Source organism: Euprymna scolopes, chromosome 14, assembly GCF_053919585.1.
Source record: "Euprymna scolopes isolate OS-2025 chromosome 14, ASM5391958v1, whole genome shotgun sequence".
NCBI classification, from domain to species: Eukaryota; Metazoa; Mollusca; class Cephalopoda; order Sepiida; family Sepiolidae; genus Euprymna; species Euprymna scolopes.
Window position 1 is genome coordinate 79,586,948 of NC_136495.1, and position 21,144 is coordinate 79,608,091.

Genomic DNA, 21,144 nt, shown 5'->3' on the forward strand with positions numbered 1-21,144 from the left:
CATTAGACTTGAAAACGATCATGTTATAGTCATCCGGGAAGCAGACAAACGGTATTGCGTTCCACAAACGGGCAGTTTGAGGAAAAAATTCTGCTCATGGAATTTTCGTTTAGTTTTAGGCACAGAGTGGGAGGGAAGTTGTTAGTGGATGTTTTGGTTTGACGAGTATTTGTTGTGAACATTTTATAAGGAGGGACCATAGATTGGAGCTCAGTCGAACACATACCCTAAAGATATCGATTTGGTCCTGGACATTACTAGGGGATCATTAGATATCCGCATGCTACTACATGTACAGAAAAGAGGACCAAGAACCAGAACGATGATATAAGAATATGTCCAACTGGATCTTATAAAAGGGGAAAAAAATCTTTGTTTTTGTTGTTGTTGGAAGGTCAAAAAGTTACATCAGCCGAAATGATATAAAAATAACATCTAAAATTGTTGAATAATTAGTGGAATTTTCTAGTATAGAGTTTAACATAGGTGAACGAGTACGGTCACAATGACCCTGCCCATGTGAGAAATAAAGTTCTCAATGTGTATGCTAGAATCATCTGACACTAGAGTGAGATTTGATGGGCGAGGTCAGACAAAAAGCAAGGTTCAGAGTGGCATGCAAATGAGGGTTCATGGATGTGACGTCACATGGGACAAAAGCAAGGAAAAAATGATTAAATTTTAAAGAGACCCCAATTGAAACGGATGGTCACAAAAAATATGACAGAATAACTGTGGGGAATTGCACATTAAAATGTGTGCTGATCTACTTGCATATCCATCAATCTATCACTTAGGTTAATATAGCTGCCTCTCTCCTTCATAAAGAATTGTAAATTTACTTGTACTTATTAATATTTTTCTCTCAATAAACTTCCATTTTCTAGAATTTCTTGTATCTTAATTCTTCTTACTATAAAAGAAGTTATACGAACAGCAGGGTCTTAGCAACATAGAAAACGTAAAATGTGATGGAAAATGGCAGCAAGAAAAAGCTGACAATAAGATCTGGAAAAATAATGAAACAATGACACGGTCGCAAAGAAGAAAGAGACACTGAAGAATCAAATTGGAACAAGGAACAACACAACGCATTTCGATTTCGAGAAAAGAATGAACACTGCAACAAAATAAAAACAATAGTTCAAATAATCCAAATGATACTAGACATACCTTCAGCAGATCTCGTTCAACAGTTTTGAACATTTGAGGAAATAATGGGCCACTGCAAGGAGACACGTGAAACTTCTTTCCGGTGCACCTCAATGGATTCCCAACTAGAACAGGCATTCAATCGATTTGATTGAAAAATGTGCAATTTGACTGATTTCAATGACAATAAAAATATGGGAGTGTGAAACATTCATGGATCATCATTCAATCTCGGGCACTGCAGGTCTCCCTGTTTGTATATATATATATATATATATATATATATATATATATATATATAAAGCCTTATTATTCTGATGTTCTCATTTAAGGAGAGCTAATATTTTGTAAGAATATGTGTTGCTAGTACTTATTGCAAAATATCAGACCCGATAGTGGCTTTGTTGTTGTCAAACTAAGGTATGATTTTGTTCAGTTCTAGAAAGTTCACACTCCCAGGCTTAGGGTATTGCTAATTGCCTGAGGCGCCCCTTGCTGAAGAATACTGACAGACAAAACTGCATGTATTGACTTCTCCAAACCTTATGTCAAACTACCCGGCAAGGAAATATAAAATATCAGGTGTCTTAAATTGAGATCACTGAGATAATCATAATATTTATACAGTGTTGGCAAGAATATTCCCAATCTATATGTATATATAAAAATAACCTTGTGTGTGTGTGTGTGTGTGTGTGTGTGTGTGTGTGTGTGTGTGTGTGTGTGTGTGTGTGTGTGTGTGTGTGTGTGTGTGCAGAACAGTCCTTACCAAACTACTTTTTTGTCTACAGACTTGAAACTTCATACATAGAGTATTTGGACCTATAGAACAAATTCAATTTGGTTTTAGCTGGTAAAAATAGCTGCTAGAGGGTCAAAATTAAAAATTTTGAACTTGGCAGACATAAGTCCACTTAACATGTTCTAACAAGAAAAACACTCTTTATTATTTGAGTTCTTTTCAAAAGAGATGACCTAGTGAATATAGGCCAATATTTTTCAAACTAAATAATAAACTTTTATAAGAATGTGTATATTCATTGTGATAATAAACCCAATGTTACGTCTAAAATGTTAGTTGAATTGACTAAAAAATGTGATTTCTTTGCTCTGTCGCGCTTTACTTTAAGTTTGAAATAGAATTTTCTTTAGTCTGTCACATTAAGTTTGAAATATCATTTTATTTGGTCTATCACATGTTCGTTTGTGATAGAATTTCCTCTAAGTTGATTGAATAGACTGAACTTAATATCCATTCTTATTTGCACCAATAATAAGTACTTTTTTGCTTGTCTTCATAAAGGAAAATTTAACATAAATGTCGGCTAACATGGCATAAAAATTAACATAATATAAAAAGGTTAGCACAATATAAAAATATTATGTAAGATAAAAATGTTAACGTAATATGAACATTTTACATTACATAAAACTGTTAACATAAAAATGCTAACACAATATAAAAATTTGATATAACATAAAGATGTTAACATAATATAAAAATCTTAACACAATACAAAAATGTTGATATAATATAAAAATGTTAACACAATATATGACTATTAACATGTTATAGTCATCCGGGAAGCAGACAAACGGTATTGCGTTCCACAAACGGGCAGTTTGAGGAAAAAATACGATAGCATGTGTGTTATTTTCTGTGTCACGTTTACATCCGGGTCGTTTAATTGTTATGTACTTCCATTTCGTGTCATAAATAATTTTATGAAGAATTCTTCATAAGTTTTGGTTTTGATTATAGCTGAAGAAACTATATATCATCTGGAAAGATGCAGCAATCATCACACACACACACACACACACACACACACATATATATATTCATAAATTTTTATTTCGATTTCGACTCAAGGTAATGCACCCAAGTCGTATGAATATACTTTTTTTATTTTTGAAATCACAACTTTATAATATATAAAAATCGATAGAACATTAACTCTATAATCATATATACAAAATCTGCAAGAATTAAAATGTCATATTTAAACATACTTTACGACCGGGCTTTGCCGGGCGTTCATGCTAGCTTAGATAAATACTTTTGCAGTTTTAACAAAAAAGCTACAATAATATCAGAGCGTCTTCATTTATACTGAAAATGCCAACATCAATACATTACATATAATAAGTCCCCTGTGGAATTTCCACAGGTCCTGCTAGTATAAAAATTAATATAAAATAAAGATATTAGCATAACATAAATATGTTAACACAATATAAAAATGTTAACATAAAAATGTTAACACAATATATAAATATTAACACAATATAAAAATTAATATAACAAAGATATTAGCATAACATAAATATGTTAACACAATATAAAAATGTTAACATAATACAGAAATGTTAATATAGCTCAACAAAACAGTTAACATTTTATTTTAATTTACCACAAAAGCAAAATATCAATGATACGTGTTTCTATTTAGTTGTCTCCCGATGAGGGCAAAGTTAGACACAAGGTCAGTTTTTAATGTGAGGAAAATTCAACTTATCAAAAAAGGGCATTCTGGATTGGGATAAAAATCAAAATTTTCTCGGTCTTGAAGGATTAGTTATTTACTGACTGAGGACATAAAAGACGAAGTGTAGAATCGAAATCGATATTACACTTTGCTCAAAGACAAAAGGGATTCACGCCCCATTGTAAAAGCCAATCCCACTATTTATTTATTTTTTTTTCAAATGAAATCATCAGCTAAAATAATGTAAGTTAAAAACTTACCCTGCTTTTTGAAAATGTCTCATACTGAAAGACGATTGTTGAAAAAAAATTCAATATTTCTTTTTTTATTTTCCTCACTCTAAAAAAATGACTTGATGTAAAGAAATGTACTTTATAAGTGAATTTTTTTTTTCTCCCGTATCCGATTCAATCATGCATTCAACCAGCCTTGACCTTCCTTTGTCAAACTGAAAGTTGTTTGTGCCCATTACAAGCAGGATATAAAATATATTTTTACAGTGTTTTTTTTATCATTTTGAAAGTATGAAACGTTCAATTTAATCACAGCCACTACTCCCACTATATAAACAAAGGATACTTTATAAATAACTAGCTGTCTCGGCCCGGCGTTGCCCGGGAGTATTTATACTTTCATTTTTGTTTTGCATTTAATTTTACAGTTTAGGTTTATATTTTTCCTATCAAAATATTATCTGTACGAGCCTTATTCAAGTCTCACACAAAAACACACATTCACATTTCAAGCTATGTCATATACATACGTGCACACAAACATAGGCGCCCATGTCCACACATGTACACATATTCACGTTCGCGTACATACACTCACATTCACGTGTATATACACACGCGCTAACGCACACATATGTACTCACACACGCGCACACGAATGCACACATGGACGACGTCACTTCCGCTTTCTAAGGAAATATACACATGCGCAAAGGACCACCGGAAACGAGTATAAAAGAGAAAGTAAGAACCGGCTTCTTCCTTTTCGAGACTAGCCTCCTAGGTGGCTGGTTGGCGCGCTAGCCGTTTCGGCGCGCGCACACGCATACCTCACGCCCACTTACTACGATTTATGGGGCACTAGCTAACAGACCGTATGTACACATTCCCACTCTTTCTTTCTCTATCTACTACTGGTCCCTGAGAACACCTTCGCGTAGCTGACTACTAACTGATGTCAACTCTCTATCCTCTTCTTTGTCTACACGCTGGACTATCATTCCCATTTTTCACTACAACACTTATTTCTCTTCCCACGCGCGAACAAACGATAGTGACCCGAACTTGAGATGAAAACACATTTCCTATTCTTGCTACAACATCAGTCCCGTAACGAACATTGGTTACACTCGCGCGGACATGAACACATGTTATAACTAAAACGTTCATTCTTTCAACAGCAAATAAACGACGTTTATCTTATCCATCAATTGAGTCTTTGTTTCCTTCGATTCCATTCGTTTCATTATTTTCTTGTGGCGAGCTAGGGTATTATATCCTGGTCTGCAACACTGGAAACAGACAATCAAGAGATTTGATTGCAACAGTATTCTTTTGTAACGGGATTGGGGTATTTATATATCCTACTCCCCTACATATCTTATAATAAAGGTAAAGGTGTAAGTTCGTCTTCATTTCATTCCTACACTTATTTTATTTCAATAATTAACTGAATATGATAATTCAATAATTAACTGAATATGATAATTCAATAATTAACTGAATATGATAATTCAATAATTAACTGAATAGGATAATTCAATAATTAACTGAATATGATAATTCAATAATTAACTGAATATGATAATTCAATAATTAACTGAATATGATAATTCAATAATTAACTGAATATGATAATTCAATAATTAACTGAATATGATAATTCAATAATTAACTGAATAGGATAATTCAATAATTAACTGAATATTATAATTCAATAATTAACTGAATATGATAATTCAATAATTAACTGAATATGATAATTCAATAATTAACTGAATATGATAATTCAATAATTAACTGAATATGATAATTCAATAATTAACTGAATATGATAATTCAATAATTAACTGAATATGATAATTCAATAATTAACTGAATATGATAATTCAATAATTAACTGAATAGGATAATTCAATAATTAACTGAATATGATAATTCAATAATTAACTGAATATGATAATTCAATAATTAACTGAATATGATAATTCAATAATTAACTGAATATGATAATTCAATAATTAACTGAATATGATAATTCAATAATTAACTGAATATGATAATTCAATAATTAACTGAATAGGATAATTCAATAATTAACTGAATAGGATAATTCAATAATTAACTGAATAGGATAATTCAATAATTAACTGAATAGGATAATTCAATAATTAACTGAATATGATAATTCAATAATTAATTGGATAGGATAATTCAATAATTAACTGGATAGGATAATTCAATAATTAACTGAATATGATAATTCAGTAATTAACTGAATATGATAATTCAATAATTAACTGAATATGATAATTCAATAATTAACTGAATAGGATAATTCAATAATTAACTGAATAGGATAATTCAATAATTAACTGAATATGATAATTCAATAATTAACTGAATATGATAATTCAATAATTAACTGAATAGGATAATTCAATAATTAACTGAATATGATAATTCAATAATTAACTGAATAGGATAATTCAATAATTAACTGAATAGGATAATTCAATAATTAACTGAATATGATAATTCAATAATTAACTGAATATGATAATTCAATAATTAACTGAATAGGATAATTCAATAATTAACTGAATATGATAATTCAATAATTAACTGAATATGATAATTCAATAATTAACTGAATAGGATAATTCAATAATTAACTGAATAGGATAATTAAATAATTAACTGAATATGATAATTCAATAATTAACTGAATATGATAATTCAATAATTAACTGAATAGGATAATTCAATAATTAACTGAATATGATAATTCAATAATTAACTGAATAGGATAATTCAATAATTAACTGAATAGGATAATTCAATAATTAACTGAATATGATAATTCAATAATTAACTGAATAGGATAATTCAATAATTAACTGAATATGATAATTCAATAATTAACTGAATATGATAATTCAATAATTAACTGAATAGGATAATTCAATAATTAACTGAATATGATAATTCAATAATTAACTGAATATGATAATTCAATAATTAATTGGATAGGATAATTCAATAATTAACTGGATAGGATAATTCAATAATTAACTGAATAGGATAATTCAATAATTAACTGAATATGATAATTCAATAATTAACTGAATAGGATAACTCAATAATTAACTGAATAGGATAATTCAATAATTAACTGAATATGATAATTCAGTAATTAACTGAATAGGATAATTCAATAATTAACTGAATATGATAATTCAATAATTAACTGAATAGGATAATTCAATAATTAACTGAATAGGATAATTCAATAATTAACTGAATAGGATAATTCAATAATTAACTGAATAGGATAATTTAATAATTAACTGAATAGGATAATTCAATAATTAACTGAATATGATAATTCAATAATTAACTGAATAGGATAATTCAATAATTAACTGAATAGGATAATTCAATAATTAACTGAATAGGATAATTCAATAATTAACTGAATAGGATAATTCAATAATTAACTGAATAGGATAATTGAATAATTAACTGAATAGGATAATTCTTTAAACTTTCATTCTTTCACTTATTAGTGCACGTCTGTGATTCCATACATTTTACAACGTTTGTTCTGCTTTTTTGAACATTAAAACTAATTGCAATTACCATTTGTCTGCTATTGAAATTGTTATTTGGACATATAGAATGTGTAATTGGTTAAATCGATTGGAATTTCTTTTTATTCTCTAAAGAATATATACTGAAAATTTCCATGACTAACGGAATACGATAACTCTTTAAAGCTTTTTTTTTCTTAGCCTTTTCTTTCTTTATTTTTTCATCTACCCTACCTCCTCTATCCTACCATACATACACACCTTATCAGGTCATCAGAACACATTCTATTAAAATACTTGTAAAACAGGCACAGAGATGCAACATTGCGGCAATGGAAGAGTGCAAGATCTAAAGATACAATAAAATATCTTTTCTCCATCTCTTTTTCAGGCTGTTCATTTATACAGCATTGACAAGAATACCGACAATCCATTATATAACTAACTATCAGGGAGACCCGGCGTTGCCAGGGATTGTATAAGGATCAATGAATGTTCTACATTTCCAATACTTTTGTTGTCATCGAAATCAGTGAAATGACCCATTTTTTAATCAAAACGATTATCTTCTTTAGTCAAGGACTCACTGCGATGCACCAGGAGGGAAGCTTCATATGTCTCCCTGCAGTGACTTAGTCCACAATACATTGTAGTCTACGCTGCTCTTTTTTTTTTTATAAAATTATTTTTTTTTATTTCTTTGAATTAAAGTTTAAAATGCAAAAGTCAAGTAACATGCTTCAGTTGTGCTCTAAACAGAAACATTCATTTCGACAACATCCTTATTTTATCAAAGACCTCATTGTTGATTTTATACTCCAGACCCTTCTGCTTGTGCGATGATAAAACTTCTCAAATGCACTTGCGATGTTAGGCTGTATTAAAGTGTTAACTTTGGTCAAAATCGGAATTCTTTCTTTAATCCGATTATTTTTATTATTGACTAGTGGGGGTGGGGGCGTCCGGCTTTGCCCGGTTGTAAAATACGCTTAAATAAGATATTTTAATTTGTCCAGATTTCATATATATTATTATAGAGTTGGGATTTCAAAAGTAAAAAAGAAAAAAAGTATTTGGGTGCCATCAGCTGGAATCGAAGCCGAAAGCAAAACTATAGCATTCAAAGCTGGTGACGTTATCACTGTACCAACGTGACATGCAGATGAACTGATTAAAATGTATTATGATTTTTTTTAATTTTGACTCATTTTTGACCCCTTAAAAACTATTTTAACCGGCTAAAGACTCATAAAAGAACAGTCCATAAAAAGTCCAATCATTTGAGGCCCCTAGCACTGCTCTGGAACTTTTAGTTTCAGAGGAGATAGAGTTTGAAAATATGGAGACAGACAGAAAGACAGATATAGCGAGTTTTATAAATACTATTTTTGATACTTATTAGAGGCATTCTGTTACAAAACCTATATAAGAACACTCTCAGACACATAAAGTTCATTTGTGTGAAATTTCAAAAAAATAGTTCTAGCCATTTCAGAGTCCATAGGGAACAAACTCACAAACACACAGACACACGCAAAATGCCTTTTATATATAAGTAAAAATAATGAATTGAATAATGTGATTCTAATTTACGATTCAGAATTTTCACCTTTTTACAATTGATTTCAGATGAATTTAAAGTGGATAACTTTAACATTTCTGCATATTGCATTACTAAAACAAGTCTTATAAATAACATTCATATGACGTAATCACGAAAAACCCTGAAAATATACTTCCTTATTTGAGCTGCCCCCGAAAGTAGATTACTGAGTTAATATAGGTCAGTAATTTTTAAACTACAGGGTCGAGTTTTATGAAAATGTCTATGCTTTTTTTTTGGTTTGTTTTATTTTCCTTCAGTCAGAGCTCTCACAGTTCAAGCCCCCCCCCCTTCCTATATGAGATACACAGATATTCGAATCTTCAATTAAAGTTCCCTTTACCAAATCAAATGTTGAGTTAGTAAAGAAGTTAAGAACATTAATTTTCCTTTCACTTATTGACCAGTTATATGGCATATTCACATTTGACACACCGGTTCTCGTCAGACCACCAAAGTTAAGCAACAATGAGCTTGGCCAGTATCGGATGGGTGACCATTTGGGACTTCCAGGTGCTGTATGTGCTCTCTACTTATCTTGGAATTGTTTCCAGTCGTCTTGCTACTGGACTCAAGCAGTGCCGATTCAGGTATGGTTGAAGATTGCACAACCCTTGCCACACAATTACATGCACAGCTGCTTTTACAGGGAGTATCCTTTGTTTTTTTAGACTGAACGGAGGCAACGATTGACCAGTTAATTACATTATAGTATATCTTTCTTGTAGTCTCTTAATTTTACAGAATTCAAAGACAAGAATTCATCTAGTCTGATAGAGTAATACTGTTACTATAGGCAACATCTTTCAGAGACGGTGCACCAATTTTTGTTGAAGCTAATGTACGATAGCCATACAGGGGGGGGGATTTTATTTGTGCTTTGAATATTATATTATTTTGAATATTTAGTTAGGGTTTATTTATTGTAGGGGCAAGTATCCGCATGCCAGGTTGTCCTAGCAAACCTCTGTAAAGAGAAATATAGACACTCTAGGACAGTATTTAGGCACTCAGATTCTCTAGTAGACATTCAAGTTCTCTCCATTGGGCATTCAATGTTCACGCAGAAAATAAGCATGAAAATGTTCTTATTTACTTGCCTCCCCACAAGTGCAGAGTTAAACACAAGGTCGGTTTTTAATGTGGAGAAAATCCAGATCCTCAAAATGGTAGGAACTAAAATCAAAAGTGTCTTAGTCGAGAAGGATTTCTCTTCCACTGACCGAACAGTAAAGGTGAAGTGTAATATCAGAACACTTAACTAAAAGGCCAAGTGGACATTTTGCTTGATGTTGGTTGGGTTGACTCAAAAATGTGATTTTCTTTGGTTTGTCAAACTTTATTTGAAATAATATGTCCTATCTGCCACACACGTTGGAAATAGCATTTTCCTTGGTCTGTCACACATTTGAAATAACATTTTCTTCAGTCTGTCACATATAAAGACACGGATAGAGAGTAATGAAATAAACTGATAGTGGTTGTAGCTAGTTGGGTGTTTACCACAAATGATTTACTAGAGTGAAGCTTAATCGAGCACGTACCATGAGAATAAAGATAGAGCAAAGATATCCTTGCAACGTCTCTTCTATGAGAAATCAGTATCTGTTTATTTTTCAGGATTACACTCTGCCGCTCAAGTGTGAAATGAAGTAAGGGTTAGAGTTATATACGAGTAAGGATGTAGAGTGAATGATGTCTTTCTGAGATTAAATTAAATTGGGGAAGCCATGGTAAAAATTAAATTAAGGAAGCCATGGTAAAAATTAAATTAAGAAAGCCATGGTAAAAATTAAATTGGGGAAGCCATGGTAAAAATTAAATTAAGGAAGCCATGGTAAAAATTAAATTAAGGAAGCCATGGTAAAAATTAAATCAAGGAAGCCATGGTAAAAATTAAATTAAGGAAGCCATGGTAAAAATTAAATTAGAGAAGCCATGGTAAAAATTAAATTGGGAAAGCCATGGTAAAAATTAAAATAAGGAAGCCATGGTAAAAATTAAATTGTGGAAGCCATGGTAAAAATTAAATTAAGGAAGCCATGGTAAAAATTAAATTAAGGAAGCCATGGTAAAAATTAAATTAAGGAAGCCATGGTAAAAATTAAATTAGGGAAGCCATGGTAAAAATTAAATTAAGGAAGCCATGGTAAAAATTAAAATAAGGAAGCCATGGTAAAAATTAAATTAGGGAAGCCATGGTAAAAATTAAATTAGGGAAGCCATGGTAAAAATTAAATTGGGGAAGCCATGGTAAAAATTAAATTAAGGAAGCCATGGTAAAAATTAAATTAAGAAAGCCATGGTAAAAATTAAATTGGGTAAGCCATGGTAAACATAAATTAAGGAAGCCATGGTAAAAATTAAATCAAGGAAGCCATGGTAAAAATTAAATTAAGGAAGCCATGGTAAAAATTAAATCAAGGAAGCCATGGTAAAAATTAAATTAATTACAATCATTTTTTTATCATTTTGCGACTGCAGTTGAGATGACAGACTTTGGTAAACTCCATCATCTTTTCATATGGCTGTTAATGTGTGCACATGCCACAACTACACACAGTGGAAAACTGGAAGACTAATCTGACTTTCTACCTATATACAGCACCTTGATAATCACTCAGCTGGTACTGGTATTACAAAAAAGTGAGAAATGAAAGAGAGCATTACATTATCATCATTTTGCAACTGCAGTCGAAATGATGCAATTCGATAATCTCCATCATCGTTTCATATGACTGGTAATTTGTGTGTATGTTACCAATACAAACATTGGAAAGCAGGAGGACTAACCTGGCCTGACCTGACCCGACCTTCCACCTATGTACAACGTTTTGGTTGTCCCAAATGGTTACCCATCTGGTACTGATCAGGTTCAGCATTGCTTAAGTTTGGTGATCCGACAAGAACCAGTGTATCAACATGATTGTGCCGTAAATTTCAAGATAGGAATCATAAAGTTTTCGTTTATAAGCTTGTCCTCTATTTATACTTTTACAATAAATTATTCATTTTTTTTTCTGACAAATAATCTTTTCAAACCTGTTGCTACATACAAATTTTATTTGTATTTTTGGTGCTTTTTAAAGCAACGCATTTCAGGTGAAAACATTATTACGTACTATTATTATTATGTTAGTATTATGTTATAGTGAAATTAGTCTAAATTCCAAAAATTAAAAAAAAAGAAATGAGTCAGTAGATGATAGGCTATAAGTACTTTAAATAGAAATTCAGACACAATTATGCTCTTATATATCGTGTTTAAAGATTAATTTAAGTCAATTTAAATCAAGAGTTATCTCCCTTGCTTATCATACTGCTTTGGTCGCACAACTCTTCCACATTAAAACAAATACAATAAAACTCTATAATTTGATAAATTTTATTTTTACTTGTAATTATTTTTCTACTAGATCATTTTTCCTAATTTTTGGAAATTATACTAATATCGTCATATGTTAGTATGTAATAATGTTTTCACCTGAAATGCATTGATTTAAAAGGTCCCCAATGTAAAAAAACGCACCATATTTTCTCTGCTAGATGTGAGTGCTGTTATCTCTCATCTCTGATGATGTAATCTATTAGACTTTCTTTTCTGGTCTTCGTCATTTCTGTAAAAAAGTGATAACTCATGGTTTCGCTGCTGTCAAGTAATGCTGCGCCTTTAAAATAAGCTAAGTTACTCTGCCATAATTTCTTGCATCTCTTATCATAAGCAATCCACTTCTGTCATCCAATGATCCTGATCTTCATTTCTGATCTGAAATGGAAGATCTATGTGAAGTCTGTTGCCAAAATCACCGGAAAAAATGGTTACATCATTCTATCACTCCAAAAGGTATCTCACTTCTGACACAATAAGCTACTAGTATAAGAGCCAGATATGTCCTAAAATGGAGTACTGTGGCTTTATTTAGGCACAAGCTGCTCGGAGTACTCTATCTTGCTATGATAGAGTTCAAAACCAGCTTTAGATGATGCCCTTTTTTCTTCCCTGCATGTGACGAAGTACATAAAGGCATCTCTCTATCTGTTTCTCTTCACTGGTTTTTGGACTGATAACAACCCCACATGGCTCAAACCAACCCTAAAACTCTTCTCTTGAAGCAGAACAGAAGATATCCGAGACTTTTGGCCATGGGTTCGACTAAGATGTGAATACAAATAATCCAGCATGACTCCTGCCCCATCCAGACTTCAATACAATCCACACATGGAGTTTTTATCTTCCTATGAATATCTCTAATATTTTGTCTATGTCCAAACACATAAACTCTTTTAACAACAACCCTCACCTTTTTCTTATTGTAACAGAGCAGGGATAAGTGTATGACAGCTATATTAAAATACTGAGCCGTGTGTGAAATGACGTCACCATAAGAAAAAAAAATAGACTATAAAAAAGAGAGAGAGAGAGAGAGAGAGCATATTCAAGAGTATGTTTGAAACGACGTTCAGAACAACGTTCAGAACAACGTGGAAAACAACATTTGAAACAACGTTTGAGAGTGCAGAGGTAAGAGAGAAGGAGCACGATCACAATTTATTTGGGAAAGGACCCGGAAAAAAAAGTTGTTACAAAATAGGAGTCGAGCTATTACTTGTTTTATGTACCTTGGATGTACTCTGCTACAGCAAGTTGAATCCCGGGTGTTTACATGTAAATGAGTGTAGCGTTACATTAAAAGCTTACTAACCAAGAAAATCAATCAAGCTGTTATAAATGTTGGAATGAAACTTTGTCTTTCTATTCTACAGATTTTTAGCAAAAGCGGACATTAGTCTGCAAGGATAGATTGAAGTGGATAAATATGCAAGTAAGTCTACAAATGGTTGTCAAAGCGATGAGCGCAAATCTGTCTGCACTGAATTCAGTCACATTTGAAATGATGAGTGTTTAGAGTCGGGTATGTGTGACAGGTAGGAGTGTTGAGTCAGCCATCTCTGTATGATCTGATCTGAATAAGAATAGTCATCAAATAACAGAGCCGCTAATGCTGGATTAGCAGCAGCAGCAGCAGTCGTATAACACCTAACATATACAATATTCCCTTTTTTTATGTAAAGCTTCGCTGATTTCTTTTTTTGGTGAAGAATTGCTGCACATCGAAATTACTGTGAGTTCTTTTCTCATACCATTATAATAATGAGCAAATATTATTAGAATGATATTTGAAAACAAGGTTACATCAAAGGGAAGTCACTCTCATATGCTTATCCAGGGTTGCTAGATTGGCCTTTTTAAGGCCAAATTTTGTGAATTTAGCCATTTCTGGTGCAGTTTGGCCTTAAAAACATTGTATTTGGCCTTTTTAAAAGCATAACGTAGGATTAACTAAGCAAGAAACAAGCAGAATATTATGTAGATTATATAAAATATGTGACACATGGCCAAAGTTGGGTGGGGAAAGATGGGGCTGTTTTTATCTATTCTCTAAACTAGTTCCACTCACCACAATACAACATTCACTTCATGGGCAATTCTAATTAACGTTATCTCTAATGTTTAGATGTTTCTTTTTGTTGACAAAATGCATAAATATGTACAATTTTATCGATTGGGGGTGAGGATTGTAACAAAGCCGCTAGCAATGTTAGCAGCAGTAGCAGCAGCCACATAACAGTTAAGATATGCAAACAACCAAGCCGGCTGCGTGAAGTGACGTCACAACAGAGACAAACACAATGTAATGTGTTGTTGGAAATACTAAGAATAAATGGCTTTTGTTAAAAAAGTAAAAATGCAGAGTCAAAGTTCTTTTCCTTTCTTTTCCTCTGTTTCTTTGCGAGACTTGCATCTACAGCATGTTGGGCCCATTAAAATGTTACGGAAGATTTTTCTGAATCATTAAAAAAAGGTGTACAATCAGTCTTCTCTACAATAATATAAATCGATCTTTTATTGAGATTGTGACGATTAAATTTCACAGAGGTGTGTGTGTGTGTGTGTTTTTTTCAAGTATACGCAATGTTGCATGGCAGAGTGCACACCTCTCTTCACCTCTCTTCACAAATGCATGTGCTGTTTCCAATGACATGGGGATCCAAGACGACTGGAGCATATGGTGAACTTGCAGCCCTTGTCTGCCATTCTGACCATTGGCTTTTAAGAGTTTCCTCGGCCTGGGAGCACCGTTGGGAACTTATCATTAGAGTGGCATAAGTGTCACTTCCCCTTCGTCAAGTTCAGCCTACTAGTCGAGGTAGTGTGCAGTGGTGTGGCTGAGATTTCTCAACATTCCTTCTTGGAGCCATCACTGAGAAGTAGGCAGACACTTAACTACCTACCCTAAGCATATGTGTGAACTAGTTGTTACACTGCTCTACAAGCATGTTAGGGTACGACTGTGCAACACAAAAAGTAATACCTATGTACGGGCAATAATGGCAGAAAAAAAATAGGAGGACATAGTTTTGAAAGCCGATTTATCATAATTATTTTGTAGGTTTCGACTACTTTTTCATTGTATTTGAAAGTCTAAGGACTAAAGTTAATTTTCCAAAGGAAAAAAATATTTGTATACGTGAAAAACAAAAGTTATAATAAAAAATGTCTTCAAGGCGATATTCAGAAACTGACAAATTCAGCTAAATTTTGAAGTTAAATAAATTCATTGTAAAAATTCTTTGAAAAATAAATATTACTTTTCTGCGTCTATTTCAAAGATAATTAGTAAAATAAAGTCTTAAAAATAAATTTCTTGAATAAAAAAATAAATAAAAAAAACTTTGTACAAAAAACAGCTTAACTAGCCCCCAAAAGCGAGAGATTCTAGCTTCACTTAAGCAAATGTCTACTTTTATATAAAATCACTTTGTGTGTGTGTGTGTGTGTGTGTGTGTGTGTGTGTGTGAGAGAGAGAGAGAGAGAGAGAGAGAGAGAGAGAGAGAGAGAGAGAGAGAGAGAGAGAGAGAGAGAGAGAGAGAAAGTTTCTTCTTGATAGGTTCCAAAATGGCTATACTTATCATTTGCACATTTCAGTCAAAGGTAATTTATATGTCTGGCAGTGTTCTTAGATATATTTTTGAAAAGTATCAAAAATCGAAAAAATCCGACCCTAAAAATATTTTTTTTCTTATCGATAAAAAAGGGAAATAATAAAATCTTAGCAAATGATTTCTTCTTCTAAAAAAAACAAAAACAGAATTGTTGGTATTTGGAGATATAATTTAGTGGTAAAGCATTCGACTAAAGATCAAATGATCCTGTGTTCAAGACCGGGTATACCTCACCATTTTATTTTAATTTTTTTCTTATTAATAAATTTCATTTACAATAAAACAAAAGATACCATTTAAAATCGTCACAAATCATTTTTGTGTTAGCATATTTTAAAACTAAACATTAATTAGATGTGACTTTTTCAGGGCATTCATCGTCAAGTCCAAATATTATTATTATTATTATTATTATTATTATTACTATTACTATTATTATTATTACTATTATTATTATTACTATTACTATTATTATTACTATTATTATTACTATTATTACTATTATTATTATTATTATTATTATTTTATTTATTTTTTTTTTTTATTTATTTATTTATTTTTTTTTTGCAAATAAGTCCACTGGGCAAATTATTCCTTGTAATATATAATAATCAATAGAGGATTGATTCTATAATAATAGCATAAATCAAAATATAATGTTTAATCATATTGTATAATTGGGCAAAGCCAGGCGTCCAGCTAGTATAAACACTCGTGTAAGTCGTGAAAGTGTGGATTCTACAGAAGCCTAAAATGTCAGAAAGTCATTACGATCGTCGAGGATTTAAAAAAGAAAAAAACAAAACATATATTCATAGTTTACTATATTTCACGTTTATTTTTTACTCTCTGATAATAAAAATATATAAAAATACGTAAATATTCTTTATCAATTGATTCTGTGTTTTTTAGTCGCATATTTTTTCAAATAACTATGTTTATTTTGTAAAACTGTTTACATATTCCTATGCGATTAAAAACGCAAAATCAATTGATAAAGAAAGTTTATGTATTTTTATATATGTTTATTATAAGGTGGTAAAAAATAAACATGAAATATAGTTACCGATAAACATTTTTTTTTTTTTTGTAAACTTTAATCGGCGACGATCGTAATAGACTGCATAGGTTTACATAAAGTATATGTAAATATAGTACATTAAAATATAGTACATTAAAATATATACATTTAAATATAGTACATTAAAATATATACATTTAAATATAGTACATTTAAATATAGTACATTAAAATATAGTACATTAAAATATAGTACATTTAAATATAGTACATTAAAATATAGTACATTAAAATATAGTACATTTAAATATAGTTCATTTAAATATAGTACATTAAAATATAGTACATTAAAATATAGTACATTAAAATATAGTACATAAAAATATAGTACATTAAAATATAGTACATTAAAATATAGTACATTTAAATATAGCACATTAAAATATAGTACATTAAAATATAGTACATTAAAATATAGTACATTAAAATATAGTACATTTAAATATAGTACATTAAAATATAGTACATTAAAATATAGTACATTTAAATATAGTACATTTAAATATAGTATATTAAAATATAGTACATTTAAATATAGTACATTTAAATATAGTACATTAAAATATAGTACATTTAAATATAGTACATTAAAATATAGTACATTTAAATATAGTACATTAAAATATAGTACATTTAAATATAGTACATTAAAATATAGTACATTAAAATATAGTACATTAAAATATAGTACATTTAAATATAGTACATTAAAATATAGTACATTAAAATATAGTACATTTAAATATAGTACATTAAAATATAGTACATTAAAATATAGTACATTAAAATATAGTACATTTAAATATAGTACATTAAAATATAGTACATTTAAATATAGTACATTAAAATATAGTACATTAAAATATAGTACATTTAAATATAGTTCATTTAAATATAGTACATTAAAATATAGTACATTAAAATATAGTACATTAAAATATAGTACATAAAAATATAGTACATTAAAATATAGTACATTAAAATATAGTACATTTAAATATAGCACATTAAAATATAGTACATTAAAATATAGTACATTAAAATATAGTACATTAAAATATAGTACATTTAAATATAGTACATTAAAATATAGTACATTAAAATATAGTACATTTAAATATAGTACATTTAAATATAGTATATTAAAATATAGTACATTTAAATATAGTACATTTAAATATAGTACATTAAAATATAGTACATTTAAATATAGTACATTAAAATATAGTACATTTAAATATAGTACATTAAAATATAGTACATTTAAATATAGTACATTAAAATATAGTACATTAAAATATAGTACATTAAAATATAGTACATTTAAATATAGTACATTAAAATATAGTACATTAAAATATAGTACATTTAAATATAGTACATTAAAATATAGTACATTAAAATATAGTACATTAAAATATAGTACATTTAAATATAGTACATTAAAATATAGTACATTTAAATATAGCACATTAAAATATAGTATATTAAAATATAGTACATTTAAATATAGCACATTAAAATATAGTACATTAAAATATAGTACATTTAAATATAGTACATTAAAATATAGTACATTTAAATATAGTACATTTAAATATAGTATATTAAAATATAGTACATTAAAATATAGTTCATTTAAATATAGTATATTAAAATATAGTATATTAAAATATAGTTCATTTAAATATAGTACATTTAAATATAGTACATTTAATTATAGTACATTAAAATATAGTTCATTTAAATATAGTACATTAAAATATAGTTCATTTAAATATAGTGCATTAAAATATAGTTCATTTAAATATAGTTCATTTAAATATAGTACATTTAAATATAGTATATTAAAATATAGTACATTTAAATATAGTACATTAAAATATAGTACATTAAAATATAGTACATTTAAATATAGTACATTTAAATATAGTACATTTAAATATAGTACATTAAAATATAGTACATTAAAATATAGTACATTAAAATATAGTACATTTAAATATAGTACATTAAAATATAGTACATTTAAATATAGTACATTTAAATATAGTACATTTAAATATAGTACATTAAAATATAGTACATTAAAATATAGTACATTAAAATATAGTACATTTAAATATAGTACATTAAAATATAGTACATTAAAATATAGTACATTTAAATATAGTACATTTAAATATAGTATATTAAAATATAGTACATTTAAATATAGTACATTAAAATATAGTACATTAAAATATAGTACATTTAAATATAGTACATTAAAATATAGTACATTTAAATATAGTACATTTAAATATAGTACATTAAAATATAGTACATTTAAATATAGTACATTAAAATATAGTACATTTAAATATAGTACATTTAAATATAGTACATTAAAATATAGTACATTTAAATATAGTACATTAAAATATAGTACATTTAAATATAGTACATTAAAATATAGTACATTAAAATATAGTACATTAAAATATAGTACATTTAAATATAGTACATTAAAATATAGTACATTAAAATATAGTACATTTAAATATAGTACATTAAAATATAGTACATTAAAATATAGTACATTAAAATATAGTACATTTAAATATAGTACATTAAAATATAGTACATTTAAATATAGCACATTAAAATATAGTATATTAAAATATAGTACATTTAAATATAGCACATTAAAATATAGTACATTAAAATATAGTACATTTAAATATAGTACATTAAAATATAGTACATTTAAATATAGTACATTTAAATATAGTATATTAAAATATAGTACATTAAAATATAGTTCATTTAAATATAGTATATTAAAATATAGTATATTAAAATATAGTTCATTTAAATATAGTACATTTAAATATAGTACATTTAATTATAGTACATTAAAATATAGTTCATTTAAATATAGTACATTAAAATATAGTTCATTTAAATATAGTGCATTAAAATATAGTTCATTTAAATATAGTTCATTTAAATATAGTACATTAAAATATAGTACATTTAAATATAGTACATTTAAATATAGAACATTAAAATATAGTACATTAAAATATAGTACATTTAAATATAGTATATTAAAATATAGTTCATTTAAATATAGTACATTTAAATATAGTACATTTAATTATAGTACATTTAAATATAGTACATTTAATTATAGTACATTAAAATATAGTTCATTTAAATATAGTACATTAAAATATAGTTCATTTAAATATAGTGCATTAAAATATAGTTCATTTAAAATATAGTACATTTAAATATAGTTCATTTAAATATAGTTCATTTAATTATAGTACATTTAAATATAGTGCATTAAAATATAGTTCATTTAATTATAGTACATTTAAATATAGTACATTTAATTATAGTACATTTAAATATAGTACATTTAATTATAGTACATTAAAATATAGTTCATTTAAATATAGTACATTAAAATATAGTTCATTTAAATATAGTGCATTAAAATATAGTTCATTTAAATATAGTTCATTTAAATATAGTACATTAAAATATAGTACATTTAAATATAGTACATTAAAATATAGTTCATTTAAATATAGTGCATTAAAATATAGTTCATTTAAATATAGTTCATTTAAATATAGTTCATTTAAATGTAGTTCATTTAAATATAGTACATTTAATTATAGTACATTAAAATATAGTTCATTTAAATATAGTACATTAAAATATAGTTCATTTAAATATAGTACATTAAAATATAGTTCATTTAAATATAGTGCATTAAAATATAGTTAATTTAAATATAGTTCATTTAAATATAGTTCATTTAAATATAGTTCATTTAAATATAGTACATTAAAATATAGTTCATTTAAATATAGTGCATTAAAATATAGTTCATTTAAATATAGTACATTTAATTATAGTACATTAAAATATAGTTTATTTAAATATAGTACATTAAAATATAGTACATTTAAATATGGTACATTAAAATATAG

The 21,144-nt window shown here is 28.1% G+C and overlaps 1 protein-coding gene across 2 annotated transcripts in view; it reads right to left on the reverse strand.

Annotated features, from left to right (window-relative positions):
• Positions 1 to 21,144, reverse strand: part of LOC145293110 (chitotriosidase-1-like) — an 89,538-nt gene that overhangs the window by 49,156 nt on the left and 19,238 nt on the right. The window contains exon 1 of one of the 2 annotated variants that reach the window (XM_080139489.1): positions 3,902 to 4,124. The exons of the other annotated variant lie outside the window; for it this stretch is intronic. Within the exon in view, the coding sequence (XP_079995615.1) occupies positions 3,902 to 3,924 (23 nt within the window). The 5' untranslated portion in view covers positions 3,925 to 4,124. Of the gene's footprint in view, positions 1 to 3,901; positions 4,125 to 21,144 lie in introns of those variants that run through there. 2 annotated transcript variants of the gene reach the window in all.